Raw genomic sequence first — 14,503 nt, 5'->3', positions numbered from 1 at the left:
TGATACCAGGGGTTTCAGTTTTATCTTTGTTAGGAGGTGATTTATTTTATGTGTGTATGCGTATACATATGTGATGGTCTACCTTTTATATTTCCATTTGCCGATTTATTTATGTACTTTTTATTCAACAGCTTTATTGAGAAATAATTCACATACCATACAATTTACCTGTATTTATACAGTTGTATGCCCATGGTCACAATCTAATTTTAGAAAGTTTTTGTCTCCCGCAAAAGGAACTCTGTGCTCATTAGCAGTTCCTACCCATTCCCCACACGTCTTTCCACCCGCAAGCCCCAAGCAACAACTGGTTTATTTTCTGTCTCTAGATTTGCCCATTCTGTGCACTTCATATAAATGGAATCTGATGTGGTCTTTGTGATTGGCTTCTTACACTTAGCACAGTGTTTTTAAGGTTCACTCCTGTGGTAGCGGGTGTCAGCACTTAATGCCTTTTTATTACGGAATAATGTTCCAACATACGGACACACCACATTTCATCTCTTCACTATTAGTTGGTGTTTGTTTGGATTGTTTCCACTTTTTGGCTACTATGGAGTACATGAACATTCCTGCACAAGAGTTTATGTGGGCATATGTTTTCAATTTTCTTGGGTAAGTGGAATTGTTGGGTCATATGGCAATTTACTGGCTTATTTGAGTTACTTTTGGGCATCTAGCAAAGGATCGTCTATATTTTTATTTATTATGTGTATCTCCAGGAAGTATATTTCATAAATATTTCTTACAATTTTTTCCAGTGGCTTTTGCTTTGTTTTCTTCTTACTGTTAAAGTTTGAGTTATACACACACACACACACACACACACACACACACACACATTGTATTCAGTCATCTTGTTTCTGATGACAGAATCCATTTATTAGCTATAATAAATGGTTCCAACAGCATGTGGGGTTCTGTTTTCCTCTGTTCTTTAGTAAAGTGCGAGGTTGTTTTATTATTGATCCTTTATCTACCTGGAGCTGATTTCTCATTTTCTTTAAAGGTGACCGTTGAGATGAGATGAGATGTGGTGAAGGATTTTCAGGGAGGTGGAAGTGGTGGTGAGGAGAAAGATCCCTAGAAGGAGCAAGTTGACAGTTGCCCTTTGTTGACTTGCCTAACACGACCGTATTGGCAAGACAGTAGAGAAAGTGGTGAAAAGGGAAGGTAGTCATTAGCAAAATACCATTTTGCTCATTATAGCTCTAATGTTGCAGGGTTCACTTTTAGGGCAAACTTCTGAAACCTGCCTGTCTTGTGATCCTTCCAAGGTCCACAGATTTCTGGAATTTACTTTTCTGTTATTGTCATCTTCTTCCTCCTCCTTTCAAAATAAAACTTATTACACCGGGATTGTCGGAAATGGGAAGAAGGTCCGTGATTTCCAGTCATATTCATCACATTTAATCACAGCATCTTCCTGGTTTTCAGAAATAACTTTAAAATCAATTTAAAATGTCAGTTGCTTTGGTGTAGTCAGAATAGAAAGCGGGAAATGTGCAAAAGCCATGGGTCTCTTGCCTCCAATTTAATACTGTGGGTTATGAGATTTGATTCCTTGGAAGTAAGTCTATAATTAGATGGTTGGCTGTGGCAGAAAGTTGAGTATGTAGGAGACAAAAAGCATAAACTCTAGGGTTTGTGGGGCTATTCGTGTGTTCCACTTGGTTGGGCTGTAAGAATAATGAAGTTTCTAAGGTAAAAATAAGGGCCTTAGATTTTATGCGGGTCATTTTCTAAAAAATTCTAGTTTATCTCTGATCTTACCTGTTTGTACTATCATGCCATTAATAACTACAGCTTTAATGATTATAGTTTTAAAAACCTTGTCCAGGGTTCTGGATTGTTAACAATGTAAGCATCAGCACAGTACTTATTCTTTTTTGGTTTGAGATTCCTCACCTATAAAATAAGAATTAAAACTATCTATAGAATAGCTGTGAGGATTGAAAATAGGCGTTTATATTTAGCACAATGCCGGGAATACATAAGGTTCTCATGAATTTTAGCTGTCATTATTGCTTCCTGGTTGAGTCTACATTGTGCTAAATTTGCAAGTCAGCATTAGCTTAATCCTTTAGCCGTGATGTAAGGACGTTGGTTTTTGCGTTCTGTGGCTTACATTAGAGGGTGGGATGGAGAATTAAAGAGTAGTAACAGTGATCCTCAAATAGTTAATGATGTCACATGGTTCTGGGAGAAGAAAGGTTGTTGAACTAGTTCAGACCATACTCTTGAAACGGAATAGAATTTGCAGATGCTGTTTGATTGGAAATAATCCCCGTTTTCACTTGTCATTATAATGGAAATCAGACATTTTTCAGAGCTAGCATCATAAAATGCAACACTGACACTTGGAGGTAAGGTTTATTCAGGTAATCCACAATGAAGACTCCCCCAGAAGGAAGCAGTTGCTTACAACATTAGGTGGAATAAATAGTGTGGAATGAAAGCAAGCTCAGATTAGCTTCCTCCATCATTGTCCCTCAGTGCACAATAAAACCTCCCTCCCATCACTTAAGCAGACAAGAGCCTGAAAGTTCAAAAGTTAATTTTAGATCTTAAATGATGACTTTTGAAAAAAATTTAAATCGATGTGTCATCGTAGTCCAAATGATTTTTAAGTAGAATGCTCTTTTATGTCAGTGAGACACGCTCATTGTTTTAATTTAATTGTTCTAAGTGGGCTCAGTATCGCCATTGTTTCTGTCAACTGTGTTTTCCGAGGTAAAGACAGGCTTCAGGCCAGCTATTTGAGTTGCTATCGATTTTTGGATTAAATGCGGTGGTTGTTTTAAAATAAAAATGTTACAGTCTTCGGTAAACAGCTCTTCAGAGGTGCTGTCAGAAGTAGAAGTGCGTGTGGAATGAGCTATTGATTACTGATGGTTCTTTTGACGTGATAATAATCGAATCCTACAGCTGAAAGGTCTTTATGACCCACTGCAAACGAGCTCACTGTTCTTCGTGGATGTTAAAGCACTTTCACAATCCAGCTCGGATGGTTCCTCCTCCGTGAGGCCAGCCAGAAGTGCTCTCCTGCGCCTGTGGATTCCAGTAGCATTGTTTATACCTGTCTTTGTAGTTAGAAAGAGGGCCTTGCATCATCATGATTTGTGTTTACTTTTCCCTCCTCAAATATAAGTGCCTTAGGGCACAAACTGTTAAACATTCAGATAAACTCAACAGATGATTCATCAACAGATAAAGATTGAATATCCATACTACCCAAGTATTGTGCCTTAGGAGTGCGAACATGAGTACTACACGGCTCTTGTCCTTGTCACTTTATTCTACGTGTGCCTACTCTCCCTCTTGACTTTTTGCTGTCATTTTCCAGGATGCCTTGTTTTCCCTCTGATTTCTCTTGCCGCCACTTTGCGGTGCGTTTTGTCCCTTCCTCTGGTAGATTTCTGAATGATGAGGATATCCAAGGCGTGTTGTGGACTTTCTTCTGTTTTCAGTACACACTGTGTATGTGATCTCATTTATTCTCATGCATTTAAAATATTATCTTTATGTCAGTGACTCTCAGTTTTATATCTCTGGTCCAGAAACTTCTGAACATCAAGCCTCCATATTGCAATGACCTTTGAAGTTTCCTGAGTATCAGAGAAGTAAATGTCTCAAAGAACACCCTTGATCTTACCCCCAGATCTGGTCCCACCCTCCAGGTGTACCTCCGCCTGGCAAGCCAAAATCCTGGCAGTGATCCTTGACACATCTTCTCCTTCACCCTGCACCTTGAGCCCATCACCAAGGCCTGTTGACTCTGCCTGCCAAATATATTCTTCCTCTGGCTCACTCTCTAGACACGGCCTGCACGCCAGCCCGCAGTGCGGGTGGAATGACCCCTTTTGGCCTCTCTGGTCCAGTCACCACAGTCATCACAGTGGCTTTTAAAAATCATAAAGCAGATCATGCTTTAAAATTTCTCCCCAGTTCTCCTTGTTCTTAAGATTTAGAAATCTGGGGCACCTGGGTGACTCAGTCGTTACGCATCTGCCTTTGGCCCAGGTCATGATCCTGGGGTCCTGGGATCAAGCCCCACATCGGCCTCCCTGCTCAGCAGAGCAGGAAGCCTGCTTCTCCCTCTCCCTCTCCCCTTGCTTGTGTTCCCTCTCTCATTGTCTCTCTCTCTCTGTCAAGTTTAAAAAAAAAAACAACTAAAATTAAAAAAGAAAGAAATCTTCCACATGGCTTCAAAACTCCATATAAGGCCTTCTTTTCCAGTCGCATTTCGTGCTGCAAACCACCTCTGTAATCCAGCAAATGGTAGCATACTCTAAATCCCAGAGATTTTATTTATTTATTACAGAGAAAGAGCGTGAGGGGGAGGGAAAAACAGACTCCCTGCTGAGCAGGGAGCCCAACAAGGGGCTCCCATCCCAGGACCCCGACATCGTGCCCTGAACTGAAGGCAGACGCCTAACCAACTGAGCCACTCAGGTGCCCCCAAATCCCAGAGACTTGAGTTTCCTCCTCCCATGGTTTAGGGTTTGTGGTCTGCCTTTTGAGGACCCCCTTTTACCGAGCAAAGCTCCACTGACCCACTCTGCTTAAACACCATTTCCACAGACAGGCTGTGTCCAGCTCTTCACACCAAATCGGGTCCCGTCCCCCCTTTTCATCCTGAAGTATCCCGAACCTTTCCTTTTTATCCCCCATATTACCATTAATTGGTAAGATTTTTTTCATCGGATGATTATTTGCTCAAGGTCTGGCTCCCCGCGTTGTTCTGGAGGGCCCGTGAGGGCAAAGATCATGTCTGCTTGATTCACACTTGAGATCCAGGACCTGACAGACACATAGTGGAAAGTCAGTAAATTTTTGTGGAATGGATAGACTAAATAGGAAATAAAAGCTCAAAAGCATGTTGAAATGCTGCCCGTCAGAATGTGCTTCAAATTTAAGGCTATAATATAGAAGTAAATTGCTGACACCCACGGAAAACCTTTAGTTTGTGACTAAACCAGGCTTCTGCTAGTCTTTTGACCTATCACATTTTAGCATTGTCTTCACCAAGAATGTATTTGGCAACAGGGGAAAAAAAAGAAAATATATATATATATATATATATATCTGTCATATAAATAAATAAATATATATATATTAATCAGATTGACAGATGTTTATTGATCATGCAGTGCTTGTCCTTGTCCCTTTTATTCCTCATAGTGCCTGGTAGTCTTCTAGAACTTCGGGGTACAGCTGATGTAATGCAGCTTACTTTCCCATGGGGGGCAGACAGTAAACAACTACACAGAAAATTTCAGCTCCTGAGAAGTACCGTGCACGACATAGAACAGTAATGGTTGGGGTGGTTAGAGAAGTTGTATTCCAAAAGGCAACGTGTGAGTGGAGACCTGAGTGCCAGGAGTCCGCTCTGGAAGGTCTGAGGGAAAGCCTTCCGGCCAGGGGGAGCAGCATGTTGCAGGAGCAGAGCGGGTATTTTCCGACACATTCGAGAAAACAGGTGGCCGGCGGTCCTGGAGCGTAGCGAAGGAGGGAAGGAGGAGCACGCGCTGTTGGAGTTACAGAAATCGGGGTTTCTGACTCCCCCCTTCCTAGCTGTTTATCACAGAACGGAGAAAGTCATGATGCCAGCTCGCAGGAAGGTTGCTAACTATGATCGTGAGGGTAGATACAGGTGATAATGAACATCACTGATAATTTAAACACAATTAACCTGCCTTCCACAGAATATATGTCGGGGGAAGCCAGTAGAGTAAATGTTAAGCTAATGGCTGTGTCTGCGTGTTTAATAGTTTACTGTTAGACTATCTTTTAAAACAGCGTTGCTAATTATTTACAAACATTCTTATTTACATTGATTTCTCACAAAAGGTTAAAAAGCTGAAGAGAGAACTCTCACAAATGAAGCAAGAATTGCTGTATAAAGAACAAGGCTTTGAAACATTGCAACAGTGAGTATGAAAATACTGAAATTAAGAATAGCTCAAAGCCCCCTAACTCCTAGGAAGAAAATGGAAGTACCCATCCTACCTAAGAGATGTCTCAAAGAAACATAAAGTAAAAAGCTCCGAACTCACACCAAAAAAACAAAGAAAATGGTCAACTGACCAACAAAAACCTTGGAAAAATCTATATACATTGAAAAGGTCTGACGTTTTATGCATCATCAGAGTCAAAGAAAGCAGTGAGAAGCCGTTGTGTGTGGGCGCCTACCGCCCAGATTGAGGTCAGCACCGCCATGTTGGGCTCTTGCAGCTGGACAGCGTGAGCCTCTGCTGCCTGGAGCCCTCGGTGGGAGGCGTCTCTCTGCCTCTTTATCAGCCCCAGGCACCCCCTAACCGGGGCTGATCTCAGGGAGCAAATTAGGGTCAGCAGGAAAGCTCGAGCGGGTTCCTCACTTGCCAAGTTCCTTCTCTCCTTTCCAGTTCTGTAGTCAAGTCTGATGAGCCACTGGCCTGACTCTACACTGGGCCAGGCTGAGGAAGATACAGACAGGCAGAGGGTAGTGGATTCTGGAATCTTCTGCCCTGTTCCCAGCCCCCATAAGCCCCATTATCCCAGCTGACAAGGCTCTGCCCCACTAAACCCTGACAGGCTCACTGGGCTTTCCAGCGCTGGTGCTTCCCACCCCAGGGTCTCTGGTGTGAGGCAAGAAGTTGATGGTTTTCTCAGCCGCATGACCACAGAGAGGATGGAAGGCATTATCCCTCAAAAGGCATTCAGCTGGGTTTTGTTGTTGTTTTTTTACTTCCCTCCTCTGTGCACGGGGCTCTGTGCCAACTGTGGGGCAGTGTTTATAGAGCATTCCTGATGGCCTGTGGGTCCCCCCATCTCTTCTGCGGCAATCCAAGGCAGCAGGGCATTATCCCTTTTCAAGACCCCGTGTTTGTTGGCCAGACAGACATAAGCTGACTGTCCCGTGTGATTGCACGACGGGTTACAGCTCCGGACACTGGTCCCGACTCTTGACCGGCGTCACATGACTGATTTCAGACAAGGGTCTTATGGCTCAGTCTTCTTTTTTGCCGCTCACCTCATGTAATCCTCAGCATTTTATTCTTTCAGATGCTCCTGTCTTAGTGCTTCTCAGACCTGACTGCATTTAGAATCATCTGAGGAGCTTTTTAAAAAAATACCTGTTTCTGGTCTCCATCTAGGTATATACTTTGAGCGATCTGTAGGTGGTTCTCGGGTATGGCTGTGTTCTAAGAACCTCAGCCGGCTTCAGAGCTCCCCGGAAGAACTGAGCAGACCTAGCATGACATCAGTGTGATACTGTAATTGCAGGTCACATAAAGGAGGGCTTTGTGGTGGGAATGGAGAGGGAAAGCATACTCTGAAGAGCCCTATGAAATGTTTAGCTATACGGTAAACATTTCTAAGGCACATGAAATTGTAACTCATGTCACCACCCGGGATTAAAGGTTAGCCAAACTTGCTGTTTTGTTATATTGATATAACAATGCTGTATTGTTTTAAAGCAGTTTGCTTGCAAGCCATTTTTATAGGAATCCAAGGCATGTTTAAGAATCTGTCAATAACATTCCACAAGAAAACAATAGACATTTGTTGTAGAAATTCAGGCATTCTCTTGCAATGATTCTAATCCCTTGAACCGAGAGCGAGAGAGCGGAAAGATACGATATCTAACATCAGAGACCTCTCCTGTTGATCCTAACTATAGACAAAATAAAGCTGTTTTCATTCAAATGTTAACCACCATACTATGAGAGAACATTGACTAGTAATTGATTGAATCCAGAGACCATACTTTTCAAGAAACCACATTCCTGATACTATAAAGGGACTTTTCCTTGGGGTTTTGACAGAAAATGTATTTCTGGAAAGATTTAAATAGAATCCTACTGCAGGCTTTTGTAACTTTTCATTTATTCACAATGGGATGGGCTATTTTTGCCAAATCTGGAGCTATAATGTAATTTGAACTCCAGCTTTCATTTTACTGAGTACAAGAGTTTATTCTGGATGAATGAATGGAGTTTTATTCTCCACATTATTCATTTCTGTCTGTGGTTCCAGAGTTGACTTTGGCCTAGACCGTAGCATAGCGTATGTGTAGACAGATATGACCAAGACGTTTCTGCTTTGTCACCTTGAGCATTCACTCAGAAGTGGAAAATGAGAAGTGAAACACTCAGCCAGCCAAAAGTGTATACCTCGCCTGTGAAAATCTGGCTCGGGGTGGGGCACATATTCTCCAGGGAAGGCATGCAAATGGGAATCTCTTCTCTTTTGGAAGAGACTAAGATATAGAGGAAATTAATAATACAGTACTCAGAACCACCCCCCCCCCGCCCACAAAAAAAAAAAAACAAAACAACTTAAAAAAAATTTTTTTAGGGAAGAATATAAAATTGTATTTCTCAAAAACAGAAAAGCACAGTACTTTGTTTTAAAAATCAGCAAATAATGCTAATATTTTGTTTGACTTTATCTTATGGTCAGGGTCAAAAAAGAGAGAAAATGTGGAAGATGTAGAATTGAGGAGAAAAGGAGAAACGTGGGGCTAAAGAGAAAAACACTAGTTAGAGGAAAACAGATGTGCTCAGGGAAGGCCGAAAGGAGTCTGAGAGAAAGACTGGAGGGCTCCCCGGTGGGGGCGGGGCAACGTGGGGGCAGGTGCTGAGTTGACCTGACTTGTCCTTGTTTGTGGTTAGCCACAGACTGAGCAGTGGTTAGCCAGGACATTTTTTTTTTTTCCTTTTTAAAGATTTTATTTATTTATTTGATAGACAGAGATCTCAAGTAGGCAGAGAGGCAGAGAGAGAGAGAGGAGGAAGCAGGCTCTCCGCTGAGCAGAGAGCCCGATGCGGGGCTCGATCCCAGGACCCCGGGATCATGACCTGAGCCGAACGCAGAGGCTTTAACCCACTGAGCCACCCAGGCGCCCCTAGCCAGGACATTTTAATCTAGTTTTAAAGCTCTCTGAAATGAAAATGAGCAGTCTTGAAGTAGTCCTGCCTTTGTTTTTAAGTGCTAAAGTTGATTTCTGACTTAAAGATTTGTTTTAACTCTCAGATTCCGAAGGTTTTGCACAAATAGGGAGAAATCATTTGGGCTTTAGAAATTCACTTTGACACAGTCCGAGAGTCTTGTGTTCATAGCTATTTCATGAAATCTCATAGATTTTTTTTTTTTAATTAAAGTGAGACTTTTGCCTCAACTAGGTGAGTAGATATAGTACTTAAGGGAGTCAACAATTTCACTGATAAATCCCTTCCCAAATAAATGGAATTAATGAATATTTGAAGTACTACCTGTGCTTTTTATCAAATATTCGAAGTGTAATAGCGTAAGAGCCCTGAGCCTGAATATGTCATTTTGAGGACTGTCCCTGCTGCTAAGTGTTTATGCAATTTAGGGGCTAAAGTTGCCTAAATCTTCTGGTCTTGCTTTTTCACTTAGAGGAAGCGTGATGAGTAGATCTCAAGGGTCCCCTCCAGCCCTAAACACTGGCTGTGCTCACCACTGTTTAATTCACTGATTTCATTTGTTGTGCTTACTTTTATTAGCAAATAACCTTATGATGAAATTCCTTTTATTTTCTTAGGCTAAGACTTTGTTTGGCAACAATAAAATACTTACTAAAACCGTACACAGGGAGATACGTTATCTGCCAACTGTAGTTGCTTGAGTAAACTTTGGGAGAATGAGTAAGATGGCATTGTTGGTGGTGGTTTTTTGTTTTTGTTTTTGTTTTCAGATCATAGAAATAAATATAAATCATTAAATGTTTTAAACCAGATGAGCTCAGAGCCAGTTCTCCATGGCATAAAAGGTGCCATATTTCTGTGGATAAGACTAAGAGTATGTCCAAGAATGAGAGTCGTTGGCTGTTGGGGCAGAGGCGTAGCCGTATGCTCTTCAGGGGAACCCCAAGTTGTATTCAGAATGAATCCTGGACAGCGTCGGTGGTCGGAGAGAACCAAGAGAGTGAGAATGAGGACACTGTTAAACCATTAAAAACAACAACAACAACAACTAGTTAATTCGGTTGGGTCCTTCTACGCACAAAGAATTAGACTTGAAATCCTCTGACATAGGGTGCCATACGAACTGTAAGGACGTTTGGTGAGCAGATCTGGGGGACGCAATAAATGAACTCCTTGAAGAGCTTTTTATTCAACATTAGTTGACAGATGAACACGTCTGCCTTCTGCCTTATTCCGAGATTTGAACTCGTCAACAAGGCAAGCAGTTTTATCTCGACTCCTAACGGTCATAAAAGCAGAACAAGTACTTTTCATATATTTTAAAGATTTTATTTATTTGACAGACAGAGATCACAAGTAGCCAGAGATGCAGGCAGAGAGAGAGAAGGGGGAAGCAGGCTCCCAGCCGAGCAGAGAGCCCGATGCGGGGCTCGATCCCAGAACCCTGGGATCATGACCTGAGCTGAAGGCAGAGGCTTTAACCCACTGAGCCACCCAGGTGCCCCTCATATATTTTAAAAGAAGAAACTAACCACACGATCCAAATATTGTAGGATACGCGCTAGTATAAATAATAATCACTTGCACCGCGGAAAGGCCCGCCAGCCTGTAGGCGCTGTGCTTGGTTTGGCACAGACATTACGGCTATGTAAAATTAGGCAACCGGGAGGAATCCCATACTTCCTGTAGCTTTTTATTGTTACTTCTGTCCTGCTAGATCCTTTCCCCAAGGCCTTAACCCTCCTCAGGGTGGAGGTCGGGCTTAGCAGGTTGGCCCATGGTGGGGTCACCCAAAACAATTGAAGGCAAAATGACTGAGCCTGAAAATGATGAGAAATGGACAGGGCATGAGGTGGGCGGTGGGAGAGTGCTGGAAGTGGTTGGAAGAGAAAGCAGAAGAAACAATCCGCTGGAGAGCATGGTCCTGGTATGTGGGAGGCAAGTAGTAGAGTCATGAGCCAGCTGCGACAGCCCGAAAACCCGTTCCTAGACTGTTCGTTTAATTTGTACTCTGTCAACCCTCTTTGACTTTTTTTCTCTTTTCTTTTTTTTCTTAACAGAATAGATAAAAAAATGTCCGGAGGCCAGAGTGGCTATGAACTTAGTGAAGCCAAAGCCATTCTAACTGAGCTGAAATCTATCAGAAAGGCTATTAGCTCAGGAGAAAAAGAAAAGCAAGATCTGATGCAGGTATGTTGCGAAACATTGTGTTCATTCAGACGCCTCTCCTCTGGGGCCCCAGAAACTCTCCTTGAGGCCGAAGTTCTCCATCAGAGTCTGGATGGCCCTTGCTCATGCTGCCTCATTCAGACAGACTTTGGCCTAGGCACTGAAGCCGCAGGTGGCGTTGGAGGTAAATTGGTGGGTTCCTAGGTTCCTGTATGCTGATCCAGCCTTGTGTGCAAAAGAAACAACCACTCAGTGATCAGTATCCTGCATTTTAAATGCCTATTTTCAGTAAGTATAGTCAGGTTGGTTCTTTTTTCCCGAAGAGTGTGTTTCTTCCTCTTCTTAACCTTCCCTCCATCCCATACTTATCACAAGGCCTGAGAATTCTTTGTATTTCAGATATTTGGAGCTCTGAGTAAGGATTTAGTCTGTGTTTTAGGAAAAATGTTAGAGCCAGTGGCAATGTTCGCGTTCTTAGTAGAAACGCTACTTTTAAATACTATAGTCAACTACTTCATGTCAGTTTTCAAAATGTTCACTGAATATAGGTGCATATTCTTAAACACCTGTAATTTTGCCTTTAGGGAATTTTGAAATAACTTGCAAGAAGAAATCAAATAGAAAGGATAATAGTATTAATAGCAAATCCTTCTGAGCACTGACTGTGTGTTGGGCCATCTTCTCCCTGCCTCGCATGAAAGTAGTGCATTTAATTCTGACGGCAACCCTGGAGATGGGCTCGTATTATCCTTACCTACAGACAGGAAATTGCAGTACAAAAAAAATTAAGTAACTTCAAGTCACACAGCTCAGAAGTGGTAGGACTTAAACCTAGGCAGCCTTGCTTCTAGAGTATGTGGTTTTAAATATATACATGAAACATAGAAAAATTTATTTGGATGTATTTTTGTTTTGTTCCACAATGACCCTGGTGATTAAATGAGTAATTCCTAAAATGCACATCACCGGTCCTTCGGAAAAAGTTGAGAACTTGAGCAAATTTACATTGGAACTTTATAATTCAGCAGTTGGAGGTTATCTTTGATTGTTCCCATAAAGAAGAAATTTGGATTTATACACAGACCAGATTAAATTAAAAGATTAGATTCCGGGGCGCCTGGGTGGCTCAGTGGGTTAAAGCCTCTGCCTTCGGCTCAGGTCATGATCCCAGGGTCCTGGGATCGAGCCCCACATCGGGCTCTCTGCTCTGCAGGGAGCCTGTTTCCTCCTCTCTCTCTGCCTGCCTCTCTGCCTACTTGTGATCTCTGTCTGTCAAATAAATAAAATCTTAAAAAAAAAAAAAGATTAGATTTCTTTTCAATTACTTAAAGTATAAAAAACAATTAATAGGTAGGGCAATCAGCATTAGAGCTGAGAGGGACATTAAGTGGGAGCTTCTGTGACTTTCCGGAGCCCTTTGACCATGAACCACTGTAAGAGATACAGTCTAATGACAACCCAGTCACACAACAGTGTCTTTATGTTGGACACACACACACCCACACCCACACGCTATATTTCTTTCTTTTTTTTTTTTTAAGATTTTATTTATTTATTTGACAGAGAGAGAGACAGCGAGAGAGGGAACACAAGCAGGGGGAGAGGGAAAGGGAGAAGCAGGCTTCCCGCCGAGCAGGGAGCCCGATGCGGGGCTTGATTCCAGGACCCTGGAATCATGACTGGAGCCAAAAGCAGACGCTTAACGACTGAGCCACCCAGGCGCCCCCACGCACCATATTTCTTAATACTTATTTCTTAATACTCTTAATACTAGCAACGTGGTCTGAATTGATTTTCTAGTCTCTTCTTTTTCATCAAAAAACATGCTAGTCCTGACCTAAACTGATGAGGAGCACTGTCGACACGGACAGATTTAAAAAATACTCGTCTTTTCACTGTACTGATGAGAAAATGGAAAAGACTTGCCCAGAGTCACTAAAAGGTTTCTTTGTTCTTTTCTGTAGTATATTATTTGATGGGACTCCTTGAGTTTTATCCCTCTCGTACAAGCATTTTTCCGAAATACTCCTCTGAAAGAAAATAAAGAAGTTTAGGTAAAAAGCACATATCAGATCTCTGAAGTTTCTAATTTGGGGGGACATTTCTCATTTTTTATTATAAAAATTGTAAATGTCAGGATTAAATCCTGACTTTTCTTAAAGTCAGTAATAATGAGTTTCTTACCATTTTTATTAGTGTTTAATGAGGGGGGAATCTGGGTTGGTAGCAACATAGCTAAGATTTTTCTCCTTCTTAACACTGTCCCTTGCTCACGTCCTCTCGTTAAAGTAAGCGCAATTTACTAAGTCTGGGTGTAAGAGCAAGCTTGGATCAGCCGCCAGGACTGGGACTCCTGGCCCTGGGTCTCCTCTTCTCTGACGGTAGTGGGAGCCGATGATCCCTTGGGTTCCATCCAGATGTGCGAAAGGCATCATTCCAGGAGTCTGCTGCAGAGGAAGTTTTCTTGCTGTATCTGCAATGAGATTGCATTGTCGGTAGTCCGTGTTTCCATAATTCCTGCTGTATGAAATGAGAAGTGAAAATGAGTCTTTTTAAAATAGAGCTCTCTTCAATGAAATTTTAAAAACAAGAAATGCATGTATCATGTATAAAGATGCCGTTACGCACAGCAGGAATAATTCCCGGGCTGTCTTGGGGAAGGTAAGGTAACCTGTTTATGATGATCTCACATACTTCCAGAGTCACTCATGTATTTGTGCAAAATGATGGTCTCATCTTATTTATTCAATAATTTAACGTGATAAGTACCTGTTAAAATAAAGTCGTTTTTTCCTATCGAGATTGCGTCTCTCGATTTGAGTTGACCCACTGGGGAGGTTCTGCATCTTAAGTGTTAAGCTCTAGGTCGGACTTTGTGTTTCCTGAACAGAGTCTTGCTAAGCTGCAGGAGCGGTTCCACTTGGATCAGAGCATTGGCACATCCGAGCCAGATCTGAGATCCAGTCCTGTGAACTCGCATTTATCTCTCTCCAGACAGACTCTTGACGCCGGGTCACAGACAAGCATTTCTGGAGACGTAAGTTATCCGCGCGGAAGGGTTGGCCCTAGCACTGTCTTTGATGAGCCCGAATTACAGGATGGATGGCAAGTGGGACAGGAGCTAGCGAGGTGGTTTGCCTTGCAGCTGTGTAGATTCAATATTTCAGCCTCCTCGATTGCTTTTAAAAACTCGGAGTCTTACCTTTTCTGTCTGGGTGCCAAGTGTATCAGGATCTGTCCATGTGAACAGCTTGGTTCGAATTTTCTCAGACTGTATTTATTTGGAGATGTTGTTGAAAGGGTAGAGATGCGTGAGAATTTTAAGTTTTTCCTATTACATTTAATGTCTTCAAAATTTAGATCTTTTCAATTAAACATTGAGGCTAATAAGAAACAAA

At 42.1% G+C, this 14,503-nt stretch overlaps 1 protein-coding gene across 1 annotated transcript in view; it reads left to right on the top strand.

Annotated features, from left to right (window-relative positions):
* WWC2 (WW and C2 domain containing 2) overlaps positions 1-14,503 on the top strand; it is a 205,435-nt gene that overhangs the window by 121,500 nt on the left and 69,432 nt on the right. The window contains exons 5-7 of the mRNA XM_045997408.1: positions 5,854-5,933; positions 10,997-11,126; positions 13,996-14,142. Of these exons, the coding sequence (XP_045853364.1) occupies positions 5,854-5,933; positions 10,997-11,126; positions 13,996-14,142 (357 nt within the window). The remainder of the gene's footprint in view (positions 1-5,853; positions 5,934-10,996; positions 11,127-13,995; positions 14,143-14,503) is intronic.

The sequence above is a fragment of the Meles meles genome, chromosome 2 (assembly GCF_922984935.1).
Source record: "Meles meles chromosome 2, mMelMel3.1 paternal haplotype, whole genome shotgun sequence".
Classification (NCBI taxonomy): domain Eukaryota; kingdom Metazoa; phylum Chordata; class Mammalia; order Carnivora; family Mustelidae; genus Meles; species Meles meles.
The sequence above is the reverse complement of the archived record's forward strand: the minus strand, read 5'-3'. Positions and strand labels throughout refer to the sequence as shown.